Source organism: Vidua chalybeata, chromosome 1 (genome assembly GCF_026979565.1).
Source record: "Vidua chalybeata isolate OUT-0048 chromosome 1, bVidCha1 merged haplotype, whole genome shotgun sequence".
Lineage (NCBI taxonomy): Eukaryota > Metazoa > Chordata > Aves > Passeriformes > Viduidae > Vidua > Vidua chalybeata.
The window spans coordinates 132,847,192-132,860,264 of NC_071530.1; the positions used below are offsets into that span (position 1 = coordinate 132,847,192).

Genomic DNA, 13,073 nt, shown 5'->3' on the forward strand with positions numbered 1-13,073 from the left:
CTACTTCATAGTTTAACCATTTAAGCCCATTTTCATGAGGAAACCTGTAGGCAAAAGACTGGGGAATCAACAGGAACCAGGTTTTTCTTTCATCATGAAGTCATCTGTCCGCGCAGCTCATGACTGGGATTAAGACAGGCAATGTCTATCAGGGGTTGCTAAGGATTGCTTGTCTACATACTTGCTTGGTAACATTTTGCAAAAATGGGTGATGTGAGGTACAGTGATGAAGGAATGGCTGCTGAGAGCACAATGAACAGAGCTGTGAAATTTCTAGTCTGTGAAATTCCCTTTGTGTGGGAACCCCCTGAATGAGTGTCACCAGCAAACTCCTGCCTGCCACCACCCGTCCTTGTTATATCGTTCATTCTGCACTCCTCCCTGCCCACCTGGTGAAACGACCCATCATGCTACAGGCCATTTGCACTCAAAAGGTGGGCAAGGGGATTTCCTGCTGCTTCAAAGATAAACAATAAATTAAGAGAAATAAGAAATACATGTTAAACCTGAGGATACTCCTTTAAAGAAAGATTCCTTTTATAACAACAGGATTCATTCCGCAACAAAGAAGGCACTCCAGAGAAGATGTGATGCTGATATGCAATACTGATACATGAAGTATGGCTCTTATAGGATTTTCCATTCTAGCCTATCTAGTCTGTTGACATATATAGAAGATCCAGATCTTCAGTTTAACTTGAAAAAACAAACCTCTTAGGAAATCATTTTTTACACAGCATATAATTAATGTATGGGATCAGCACAGGATATTCCTGACAGGCATAGACTAGCTCTGCACTTGATGGTCTAGCAGCCTTCTGAGCTGTGTCCCTGTGAGATGCTGTGGGAGGGAGGGAGGGCTCAAAACAGTGTGTAAGGCCAGGAGCTCAGCTGTTAATTTAAAGAGAAGCCTTTAGTTTCTGGAGCAAGAAAACTGTGAGAGCTATAGTAACATCTGGAGCTTTCTCGGTTCAAAGAAAGGTTTTTCTACATTTCAGAAAGGATTATGTACATGCACAGAAAGCAGTTCCAGTGGTGTTACTGGAGTAAGGTGACATCCAAAGAGTCTCAGATTCCACACTTGGTGACTCAGAAAGTAGGACCCACATCACATGCTTTTACAGCAGTGACATCAACACCTGAGCGAGTTCCCTGCACCTTCCTTATGGCAGGTAAGGAGAAACGAGGACCTAACGAACTCAGCTGGATAGCTGCTGATGGGGATAGCCATGTCCTAGCAGCACCCCTCTCCTTTCTTGGCTGCAGAGAAAATTTAGAGGGAAGTGGATGTGTTTGCTAGAGGTTTGAAGAGGGTAAAGCCCATCAACGTGCCTGCTGACTGCAGCTGGGGAGCCTTCTGCTTTCCCTGCTCTGAAGGCAGAGCCACCCCATATGGGGTGCTGGGAGATGCAGGTTCCACTTGGTGCGGGATGACTGAAGCAGGCACCCCTTGCAGCTGTCCATCCTGCCCCTTTGGTAGGCACAGCTGCCCCGAAGCAAGGATGTGCTCCTCCCATGAATCATCTCGGCCATACAAGTTCATGTGTCACTACATCTCTTGGTCTCTGTGCTCACCACAGCCATGGGCCTAATACTGGTGCAGAGCAGGCAGGACCTGGGCAGGTCTTGCTCAGATGCAGGACAGCTGAGTAGTGAGGAGAAAAGGTGACATAGTAACACCAAGCGAGCAGGCACAACCCTGTGCAGTCTACTGGTGTCCACTGGAGCCCTCCCATCAGGCTGTACTATGGCAGCACCGTGTCTCCAGCTGGAAATGAGAAGGGGTCTTCCCCAAAGTATCCAGCACAGGCAGGACTGATAGAGGCAGGATTCTGGAGCAAACGTAAGCCTTGCTCATCGCCACAACATCCTTGTGCACAGGTAATTGCCTCTTCCAAAGCAGCAGCCCTCACAGACCTGAGCCTGGGAGGTGCAAAGCATCTGAGCCATCTCAGAGATCAGTGCTTCTGAAATACGGTGTGATTGTTACGGTTCATCAAAGCACAGGCTTAACTTTAAACTCCTCAGTCACACAAGTAGTTACTGTCTGACCCTGTCTCACACCCTAACAGTGTTGCCAAAGGAAGAGGGAAAGAATTGAAATTTTACACCGTGGCATATGGAGTGATTCAGAATTCTTCTAAAATGGAGATGGCAAGAATGTTTTTGTCAGGTCTTTGATCCCTTTCGAAAATAGAACCCCCTGGATGTGGTTAGAGAGGGCTCATGCTGTGAGCTGGAGTTTTTGTAATCACTGCTGACTGGAACTGCCTGTCAGTCTGATTTGTGCATTTTTCCAGTCTGTTTTATAATACAATCAAATTGCTGTTCCCACATTGTAAGAGACACTTCACAAGTTTCTTGGGAGAGGACACCAAGCTCCAAGGCTAATTCATTTTTCCTCTCAAAAAATAATTTTTCCATTTCTTTTTCTTAAACTATTCAATTTTGTAATTACTCACAGGGGCTGAAAATGATTCAACAAGTCTTGGGTAATCTCTAGGTGTTCCCCAGACTGGAAACCAGCAATTGAAAAGAAAAAAATAAAATAAAATTTAAAAATGTTTCAAAATTGAGGAACTTCTTATTTCATGATAGTTAAGTGGTTAAACATCTCTTATAGAGTGGCACATCAGGATGTATTTCCAGGTAGTTTCCAGGGTTCACATCCCTGTAAGTGGCCTTAAACTGCTGCAGAAACAAGATAACAGAAGCCTTTCGATTTTAGCCACGAGCCTTATTTACCTCTGCTCTGAGGATACTGTAGATAAAACCCCTGAGACCCTAGAATAAATTTACTGGAGAAAGTAAGGCTGGCACACCTCCTGTTTCACCATGCTGAGTGCCATGAGGTAGGACCTGTAAGCTCACAGCTCATTCTTCTGGGCCACTGCTGTTGCTGCACCTTGCCAAGGAGATCCTCAGTGCAAAGAGCTGCTCATCCTCCTTTAAACAGGGGAGAATGAAAAGGAAAGCAAAATAGGATTGGGGTTTTCTTGTCATCACAGGAGCGCATGGCTTGTTCCATCTGTGTGGAGAAAAGCTGTCACAGAAATGATGGGAAGCTGGTGGTGGTACCGGGCTGCTAAAGGAAGACACTGCTAGTAGCCTGGAGTGTAGAGCTGATGTCGATGAGTGGTATAAATTTAACTGGTAACTAATTTCTTATTAAAGCTGACAATTTTTTTCTTCCTAGCAGAATAGACAAGAGTGGAAATGTTTCACATAATCACTGATTTCACTGAAACTTTGACAGCATTATCAAGTACTTTTAATACTTTTTGATTTTATATGAATCCCATAAAACATCCAAACACCAGGATGTAAACAAAGCCTTCAAGAAGCTTAGTTTTGATATTTCTATTATGTTCCAAATTGGGAATGAAAGGAAGTGTGAAATAATCAGCTCTCCCAAGAAAATGTGACATTTCATACAACTTTGACCATTCTTGCATAAGTCTCAAGGATCTCTGCTGATGGACAAGTCTCCTCCTGCACTTAGTAATGCTGCAAAACGTCCAGCACACCTGCCACAAAGGTAATTCTCATTCTCATCCTACTGGATGCTCAGGGTCACCTTCCAGGGCAGCAGCACCAATTACCAATACCATCTTTTGGGAGAGTACTTTCTGAAGCACACTGATGGAAAGGTAGAGGTCATCTCTTACTACTCAAGTAACCTGGGCATATCTCTGGCAAGTGGCTAGGCCTTACCTTCATCTTTTAGAAGAGAAAACAAAAGGCACATGCAAACTGTTTTCTTTTGAAGAGAACATGGATGTTGAAGAAATGAGAGAATTCTTGTTAAAAAAGAACTCTTCTCATACTGCAGTAGTGCCTTAGGTTGCAATGCAAGATGTAACTGAATGTATTCCATTACCATCTGTTAAAATCAGGTAGGGCAGTGCTCTTTATCTTTCCCAAGACCCATCCTTCCTCCAGGGGGTTATTTTCTGTTAATGGGCCATTGAGTGTCACTGCATGACTGATAAAATTACATCATCCCATTGTGAGATGCTCTGCCCAGGGTGAAGAGCCAAGCATTCCTACCTGGATATAATCTGAGATTTAGAACACCATAGTCAGCCTTTTTCCACTGGATTCCCAGAAGAAGACTGGACCCGTCTGCACTACCACTGGACCTTCAAGGGAGAACTGTACCCTGATTCTGCAGGATCACTGCTTCAACAGAATCACATTTGTCACTCCAGGAGGACTGCAGCCACCATTTAATCGGACTGCTACCAACACCCGGACTGCTGACCAACAGGGTATCAGATTATATTCTGACTCTGTCAGTAGTTTTGGTGGGTTTTTTTTTGGTTGTTGGTTGGTTTTTTTGTACTACTGCATTTTAATTTTAATTTCCCTAGTAAAGAACTGTTACTCCTATTCCCATATCTTTTTCTGAGAGCACCTTAATTTCAAAATTATAATAATTTGGAGGGAGGGGGTTTACATTTTCCATATCAAGGGAGACAACTGTCTTCCTTAGCAGAAACCTGTGTTTTCAAACTGAGACAACTAGCATATTGATTTCTACTTCTGCAGCAAAAATGTGTTTCATTTGTAGAGGACTCTCCTGGACAGAAACACGTGTCAGACTATTGACTAACAACATAGAATGCAGTTTTTTGTAGCAAATAACTTTTTGTTTGCATTTGGGTGGACAAGATACCTACAATGGAAGAACAAGAGCCAGTAGATACATTGCACACTGAACTACACAGGCACCAGTGTAGTTGTGGTAGCACTTGTTCACAGATGGGGGTTTGTACCCCGGGTGTTGTACATAGCTGGCTAATACCACTTACCTTGTTCATACGCCTGAGAACTGGAAGGCACAAATAATGACCATTTCCAGCTACTCCACAATTTACATCTCTTCTGGGTGCTCAGTTAGCTGAGCTATTTGTACTCAATGGGAACAGTAGGAATACAGTAATGTTGGCTGAAAAGAAAAGCTGAAGCAAGGGGATTTTCAGAGCAGCTTTAGGGCCTGAAAACTGCTGCAGTCTTCCCGTATTTGCTACAGAAAGATGGTAAGGAGTACTAGAAATTACTCTGGTTGTGACAGAGAGAAAAAAAATTCAATTTATCAGCAGGCTGCTCCCTTTAAGCATTGCAGCAGCTTTCAGATACTACCTTTAGGAAGAGGGACTGGCTTGATGGAGGGAGAGAGGAGCTCTTCCCATAGCATCACCCCTCCAAACGTGCAGGATGGCAAGCAGCTGCTGCAAGCCCAGGCAGTCTGCGCTGGCCCACTAGTGCAGGAGCAATGGCAGGGGTGGCCCAGCAAGGCCAGACCCTCCTGTGAATTAGCACCACTGACATTCCACTGATGGGCTTTTGCTCTCCATGGCATGGTGCTGCAGGATGTTGTGGTCAAGATCCCACGTGCACGTGGTACAAAGCATCTTTAGCAATGATGCTGGGTAGCATGATGCCCTGAAGTATGCTGGGGAAAGACCTGTCATTGCTTTAATTACATTCAAACATGCACAGCTAGAGTGAATAATACCATGAGCAGGTCAGGAATTGATTAACCAGTTTGCTGTGAAAGGGAAGGGTACCCCCTTCCTTTTCTTCCACCTGGCCTGTTTAGAGCAGACCTTGATAGGAAGAAGGACATTTATTCACTTAGGTGTAACAAAATATGGTGCTGCCTCTCAGATCCCCACCACTGTGTGCCAGTGGGAGAGCAGGAGCAGGAGAGACCCCAGGATAATGCAGGAACGTTATTTAGTAGAAAGACCTGTTAGGACAGCACTAGGAAAACAAGGAAAAGACAACTCTTTTTACGAAAGTTGACTAAGCATCAGTGTGTCTGAGCAGCAGCTTGAGGAGTCAGTGCAAAATATTTGATGAATCCTGTAAATTTGAATTAAAGGAATTCAACTGCTCCATTATGAGTTTCAAGGGGAGAAAGAATTCCTTGAGGAAATATATAAAAAGTAGTTATTGATATAACATGAGTATTTTTTCCTATGAAGGTTAAAGAGTGTTAAATATGTTGGTAAAACCAAGAGAATATCAAAGGATGTCTCGTTTACATAAACAGTGTGTTGGCAATCCAGAAATACCATCCTCAGGAGTTAATTCCACAGGTTGATACTGGAAGTCAATGCCACTCCAAGGAGCAGGAGGCTGAGCTGGAGCCTGACATGCTGGGTCTGCTCCAAGCCTTTCAGCAATACTTGGCTGAATGTAGGGGCACAGTTACTTTGCTAATTACTTCTGTTCCATATGGAAGTGAGAAGAGGAGAAAATGATCATTATTATCCATTTGAGCACACTATTACCTGAGTGCAGTGTGTGGCTACAGTGCTCTGTATGCAATTGCACTCTCCGTTAAACAACACCTGGATTTCTTCTGAGGGTTGGTGCAGACTCAGCTTCAAGTGATATCCTTATGCCCCACTTAAGAAAGTGATTGGGATGTTAAGACATTCTGCCTGATACCTATAAATCAGTGCTTCAGACACTGTCAAAACCTCGTAGGTCTGAAAATACCTTGACAACACTCTGAATTGATCTGTACTTGCTGAACTTGATGTGTTCTTGCTCAAAAGAGACCAAGAGAAACCTTGAAGGAATGGTTAATTCAGGAATTGTGTTTGAAAGGGCAAAGAAGCTAGCAGTGCTTCCAGCCCTAGGAGTTAGATTTTGGGGTTTTGGAGGTTTATGGTTGGGTTTTTTGTTTGGTCATATTTTGGGGGGTGTTTTTGGGGGACATTTTTTAGGGGCTTTTTCTTTGAGCAGATCATATGGAGTATCTTTAAGTCCATCTCTGTGGACTTCCCAGGCAATTCACTGGACTCTGTGAACTCACTGGACTCAAAGTGGAGAGGTCCCTGTCTCTGTGCAGTGAACAAGGGGAGACAGTTACACCTGACAGTAAGCAATGAAGGCCATCTACCAGTTTCCATTGCTCCATTCTGCTTTTACATTTGAGGAACTTCTCAGCTTCATGGGTATCAGGAAGACCTTGACAGCCAGGGATGCTTAAGGAGCCAAATAATCTATACTGTGTTTGACTTGTCTGTGTTGAGATGTTGTCTTTGAGGTCACTGTGGGAGTGGGTTCAGGACAACCTGTGAGACTGATAAGGGCTGGATCAGACATGGATGCTGTAGCACATGCACTCCTTCATCCTCCTCCTCATGCCAGGCCAGACCTGACTGTGCAGACTCCCCGGGACTGCAGCAGATATGAAACAGGAGGATTTCCTATTCCATTGATTAGTAAAGACAATTTCAGAGCAGCACTTGCAAATTAGGCTTATTAGCGGACCCACTTCCTTAACATCCCCAGACTTTGGGCTTGGTCTTCGTAGAAGTCAAAATTCACCTTGGCTTCACTGGGCAGGGATCTTCTTAAGCTGAAACCACCCTGCTGGTTCTCCATGTCCCAGTAATATGCAGCACCCACATACCAGCATGCCATGCCACCAGCAACTCCACATTGCATTTACAGCACCAGCTGACTTGCAGTGAAAGAGAAATACTAAGAAATCCTCTCTACCAGAAGGAGTACTGGAAGTACCCCACCAGCAGCTGCAGTAACACACTGTGTGGCAGAAGTCCCTCCTTCCCCTAGGGAAACAGAGCTGAATTGGTTCTTGAAATGACAGATAGAGCACCCTCAAGGTGGAGTTGATCTGTACTTAAAACAATTTTTATTTATCCATCTACCTTCTAGGAAGTGTTTGGTGCTCCTTTCAAGTGGGGCCAGCTAGGCAGACCCACAGAAATGTGAGTGCCACTTCCCTGTGCCTGAGAATCACCAGCTCCACAGTGGTGACACTGTCCAAGTCATATGCATGAGGTTGTTTATTCCTCTGGTGTGGGCCCATAATTACCCATCCGTGCCCAGAAGGGCAGGCAAGCTCTCCTGCAGCTCACAGGAAATAATTACAGAGCAGCTCACCTTCCTGCAGTACAAAACTCTTCCTGATACATCCCAGAGGCACCAGCAGCAGCATTACTCATAGTGGGTGACGTTTCCCAGCCTGATTCTCATGCCCTGGCTCAGCCATCCATCCCACTCCCACCTGAGGCTGGTCCAGCCCAGGACAGCACGTTGATGCAGGGGAGCTGGGGAGGAAGTGGAGATCATGGCTCTGGCTGTGGGAAGCAGCCTATCAAGAAATGCTTGTTTAACACATGGTAGATCAGCCTGCCTCAGGAGTGAGCTGTTTCTGTAAATCAAATTGCTTCTCATGAGTCAGGAGCCCAACCCTTTATTACAGAGTCACATATTTTCAGAAATCGCTGTAATTCAGGGATTTTTATTGTTAACATTTTTTGGCTTTCATGTACCAGCCTGAGGTGGGATCTGACTCCTTAGAACTGTTAAGAGCATGGGTTTCTGTGTACTGCCAGCACCCAAAGGGAGTGAAAGCCTATAAAGGGATACCAGACAACCCATCCTCATTTGCCAAGAGAGACAGATCAGTCCTTCTTCTCTGAATGCTTCTGAGGGCCCCTTTCCTAAAAATGACATCCACAGATGGTAAGCTCTGTGGACCACTACTGGAAATCACCACGTATGGCTGAGAATGCTGGAATTAAATTTGTAATACTCAGCTGCTGTAATCTGCAAACAGTGCTAAGTGGTAGAAAGAGGCAGCAACCGTCTTCCAAAGCTCTTTGCAAGTACATACGATCAAGAGAGTCACTTGTCAGCCACAGCAGGTGCTCACTTCTCTCAGCCCCTAGGAAGTCACACTGAGGATGATTGCCATGCAGCTCCTTATAGAAATTTCATAAAATATACGATGAAAAATAATTATTGAGTTGTCTAGACAAGCTACCCATCCATCTCTTATATGTGCAAAGTGAATGATTTGCAGCAGAAGACCAAAAGTTTAAAGTGTGTGGGAGTAACACAAAACAGCAATAGAAGCATGAAAAAAGCTCTTTACCAACATTGCTTAGCTGCTGCAGTAATGGGAAACAAGGCTACAAATTACTTTCAGAGTTCTATATTTCCATTGTTTTAAAAGCTACAGCCCTTTTTTCAGAGCATTACAAAAACATCCTGCCTACAGATAGGCTTTTATGTTTTTTAAACACTGCTTGCAAACATAAGTGCAGGTATGTGGTTGATGTGAGAGAACCCTTGGGGTTGAGAAGCTCCACACAGGGGTGTTTTGGGCAGTCTCTGTAAACCAGTGTTGCCCCCCCTGGTTAATTAATTCCACAGTGGGCACTTGCTGACACAGTGTTTCATTTGACTGCAGGATTTCCTGGGAGGTTTTGGGACACGGTAAGACAAGGCAAAGCACACACTCTTCCCAAGGCATGGCAATGCAAGCCAACAGCACTGCTGGGTACTGCCCTTCTGCCTGTGATAATGGGTGGGAAAGGGAGCAGCGGAGGAGAGCAGAGCTTGGCAAGTACCTGCTTGGTTGATTTGTGTCTACACACACCTGCTTATCCTATGTACAGTATGTGGTGATGCCCCTCCAAGGTTATTTTGCCTGCAGGTCCCTCTGCTCAATGTTCTGCTTGCAGACCATGCTGATGCTCTCCTGCTCTGAGGACAATCTCCCTGGATGAGCATGCCTGCGGAGAAAAGTTCACATCCCTTGGCTTAAAGATGCATCCCAAAGGAGTCAGCAACCTATGGGCACCACTGCCTGCAGACCCTCCTCACTCTCCTGTGGGGCATGTGGCAAATCCTCAACCCCCCAGTTTCATGTGCCAGGAAGGTTTAACTTCAAATTATTTTTTGAGCTGTTGCTTTCCCTGCAGAAGTTTTGTTTTGTTTTGACACACACCCTAGTGTTCAGCATCTTTGCTTTGTAGTGGCTTTTGTGATCCCTACTCATGTATCAGAAGGGAGATTGAGCTCCGTGCTCAGTTCAAGTGATCTGCTCCAGACATCATCTCTTCAGACTGGGCTCAGCAAACAAAACCCTCTCTGGGAAATAAAGGGCTCAGACTCACCAGGCAAGAGAGACCTCCTGAAGGACTCATGTAGAGCTGAAGAGAATAGAGTGTGTAAGAGTTTTAAAGACAAAATAGTGCCATCAGAGGGGTGTACAGGCTCCACACAGGAGGGACACTTCACAGGTTGTCAGCCTTTGAATTCAGCTTTTAAATAAAAGGTTGGTCTTCAGACCAAAAAAGTGATGCTTTTTATGAGTAATAAAGCACAAAGCAATTTAATTTTTTATGGATGAAACTACCATTCAATATAAAATAATCTGGCTCTTTTGATTTATTGATAAACCAAATTCATATTTCACCTTGGGAAAATAATACATCATCTGGCTTGCCACTGGGCAGATGCCTGAGAGACAAGGGTGTTGGTGCTGCTGAGGCTGGGATTAGCTTTTGTGTCACAGGCTAGTCTGAGGGAATACATTTCATGTCCTGGGCTCCAGCACTTGTCAGAGGTGATGGGATGGAAGCTGATGGTCAGTACCATTGTTGGGAATTTTGGGCAGCCACGCTGTAGCAACATTGTGTATGAAACTGCATGCAAGTCGTGCTCCCCATGGTCCACGGCTCTGCTGCCCAGACACTGTGCACATATCCCTGCCTTGTCCAGCCCTCGGCATGTCCTGCTGCCCTGGGCTCCCCTGGGCCACGGCTGGGAGCTGCAGCAGGGGCTGCAGTTGTGCGGGGACCCGGCTGTTGTTCCCATGGTGACAGGAGAACGGTGGCGTTCTGGATCCGCGATGTCACAAGGTAGCTGCTGGAAGGCTGCATGAGCAACGGCAGCTCTGCTCCACACTCACCACCAGATGAAGCTCTCAGGGCACTCAGGATTGCTCTTGCCCTGACACACTTACAGCTTGACCATGTCGACACACTGTCACTTCGAGAGCATGCAGAACCTGAGGCACATACAGAGGCACATGAAGCTGCTGAACCTGCGCCTGCAGCTGCTCCGTGAGAGGCTGTGTGCAGCCCGCCTGCACAGGTGCACCCTTTCCTGCTGCTGCCTGCCCCAGCCCTGCCTCCGGAGAAGGTGCATCTCAAGATATGAGAGGTAAGAGAGAGCTGCCTGCTTTCTACAGACATTGGCAGCCTTTAGGGTAGGATAAGGGATGTTTGACATTGCTATCAGGAGCAAAGGTTGAAACAGGTAAGTAGGATGGGAGCGAAATAGCCATTTTGGAGAAATAAATTGAAAGGGATACAGGAAGGTAAATATTGTTCTCTTGTTTTAATTCCAGAATGAAAAGACTTGGCAGGATGTTGAACTCATGCTCTGGTCAAAATTTGGCTTTGATCGATGTGAAGGGGTTTGACCCCAGGGACATCACGGTAACGGTGAAGGACGGGAAGGTGACCGTGTCAGGGGAGCGCAAGGTGGAGTGCAACACCGGCTTGACAAAGACATGTAACTACAAAAAGTTCATTAAGGAATTCAGCCTGCCGCCAGGGGTGGATGACAAGGAGGTGACCTACTCAGTGGAATCCAAGTGCCCCAGAGAGATTGAAAAACCACCCAAGTGCTGCCCTTTTCTCTGCAACTACTGAGCTGCAGCAGGAAGCCAAACCAGGCACAGCCATTCCCCTGCCTCACTCTGTCTCTCCATCACATTTAGATCTGTCCCAGTAACTGTGTGTCAGCAGCTTCTCTTACCTCTTCCATTAAAGAAAACAGCATTCTGAGCAGGTTGTGTGAGCCTTATTTTGAAGGGGTTTGGTGGGCAAAAAGGGGAATGCCACTAGAAAAACACAAAGATATTTTTAGGCATACATGACTGTGGTCACTTGCTGGGTACTGAAGGCAGGGCTAGAGGTGGTGGACTCAGGGCATACAATCTCATGGATTTTAAAGGCTGAGAGGCACCACTTATGATCAGTCACATTTCTGTAAGGACACTTCTCTCAATCCAACCTCTTCCATTTGAGCTCTAGGGTATTTCTAGGAGGAAAATCTTGAAGAGAAACACCTTGAGGGGAAGAGCCTTCTCCCCAAAAAATCAAGCTGTACCCTTTGTTCCCTTGGTTTGGTTCTTGCACAGAGTGCCTGGCTGGGAAAAGCTGTGGATGAAGGACAGAGAGCTTTTCCTTAGAAGAGTTGGGATTAGGCTAGAACTCTTACCAGCTGAGGAGGGAATGACAGCATTTCTTGCTGAATTCAATGGCTCCAAAATAATAAGAAAACATTTTTCATGTTGGGAGAGGGGGAGAATTGTCAGTACAATTGCTTGAAGGCAATTTTAATTTTGCTGCCCTAGCCTCAGCACTTGGGTATGCACTCCTATGGGAAGTAGCATTACCTCCCACTGCACAAAGGTGTGTAACAGAACACACCTGGTGCCTGCATTTACCAGCCACCTGGGCCAGCATCTCCCCAGTGAGCACCACCTGGTTCAGGCTTCATGAGCCCCTGGGGCTGGAGGGAGGAAGGTTACCACCTCTTCATGTGATGCACTCCCCTGCAGCAGACTTTCCTAACAGGGAACTCAATGTTTTAGGTTGTGCTGGCACAGAACCTGATATTCCCTAACCTGCTGGGGGAGGGGGTGAGCACGTGTGGGCTGGTGCTGTGCAGGTGTGCTGCACAGCTGAAACTCTTCAGAGTGGAGTGTTGTCCCTGCCATTAGCCTGGTTGAAAAAGGCATTTGGTTGCTGTCACCTATGAGGACCCTGGCCCCTAAAGGACCCTCACACCAACTGGGTCAATGTGTCCCAGTGCAGCCAAGGGGTCCCCAGTGCCAAAGGCACCCACTCACTGCTGCAGCAGGGAATATTCCCCTGGAAACATCACGCCTGAAGAAAACAAAGCCAGTCCTTTCTGTACAGCCTCACTTCCACAGCTTACTTTCACCTCATGAAGGTGGTGAATCACAGGGGATGGGTTACAGAGCAGTGAGTCCATGGCTGGGAGCACCATGGCTGGGGGAGGCCCTTGGCTCCATTGCCACCTGCTCCTGAGGTGAGTGGGAGTCCTCTGAGTGGGAGCTCCTCCAGTCAAACATGCTACAAGCAGATCAGATGAGGATCAGTTTAGCTTGGCTATAAACTTGGTAATTTAACTTTGGTGCAAGAAATTAACTGCTTCTGGGATATTTTCAGCACCCAACTACCACTTAAAATAACACC

At 46.0% G+C, this 13,073-nt stretch overlaps 1 protein-coding gene and 1 long non-coding RNA gene across 2 annotated transcripts; one reads left to right on the forward strand and one right to left on the reverse strand.

The window, feature by feature from the left end:
* Positions 1-7,781: 7,781 nt before the first annotated feature.
* On the reverse strand, positions 7,782-10,607 carry LOC128791105 (uncharacterized). Its single transcript, XR_008431976.1, has 3 exons — positions 10,256-10,607; positions 9,434-9,569; positions 7,782-8,753 (listed from the first exon to the last, which is right to left on the reverse strand). It is a non-coding gene; the product is annotated as an uncharacterized LOC128791105 (long non-coding RNA).
* Positions 10,608-10,720: 113 nt separating this feature from the next.
* Positions 10,721-11,633, forward strand: ODF1 (outer dense fiber of sperm tails 1). Its single transcript, XM_053948459.1, has 2 exons — positions 10,721-11,004; positions 11,192-11,633. Exons 1-2 carry the CDS (start codon positions 10,814-10,816, stop codon positions 11,496-11,498), a joined length of 498 nt encoding a protein of 165 aa, XP_053804434.1. The 5' UTR covers positions 10,721-10,813; the 3' UTR covers positions 11,499-11,633.
* The last annotated feature ends 1,440 nt before the right edge of the window (positions 11,634-13,073 follow it).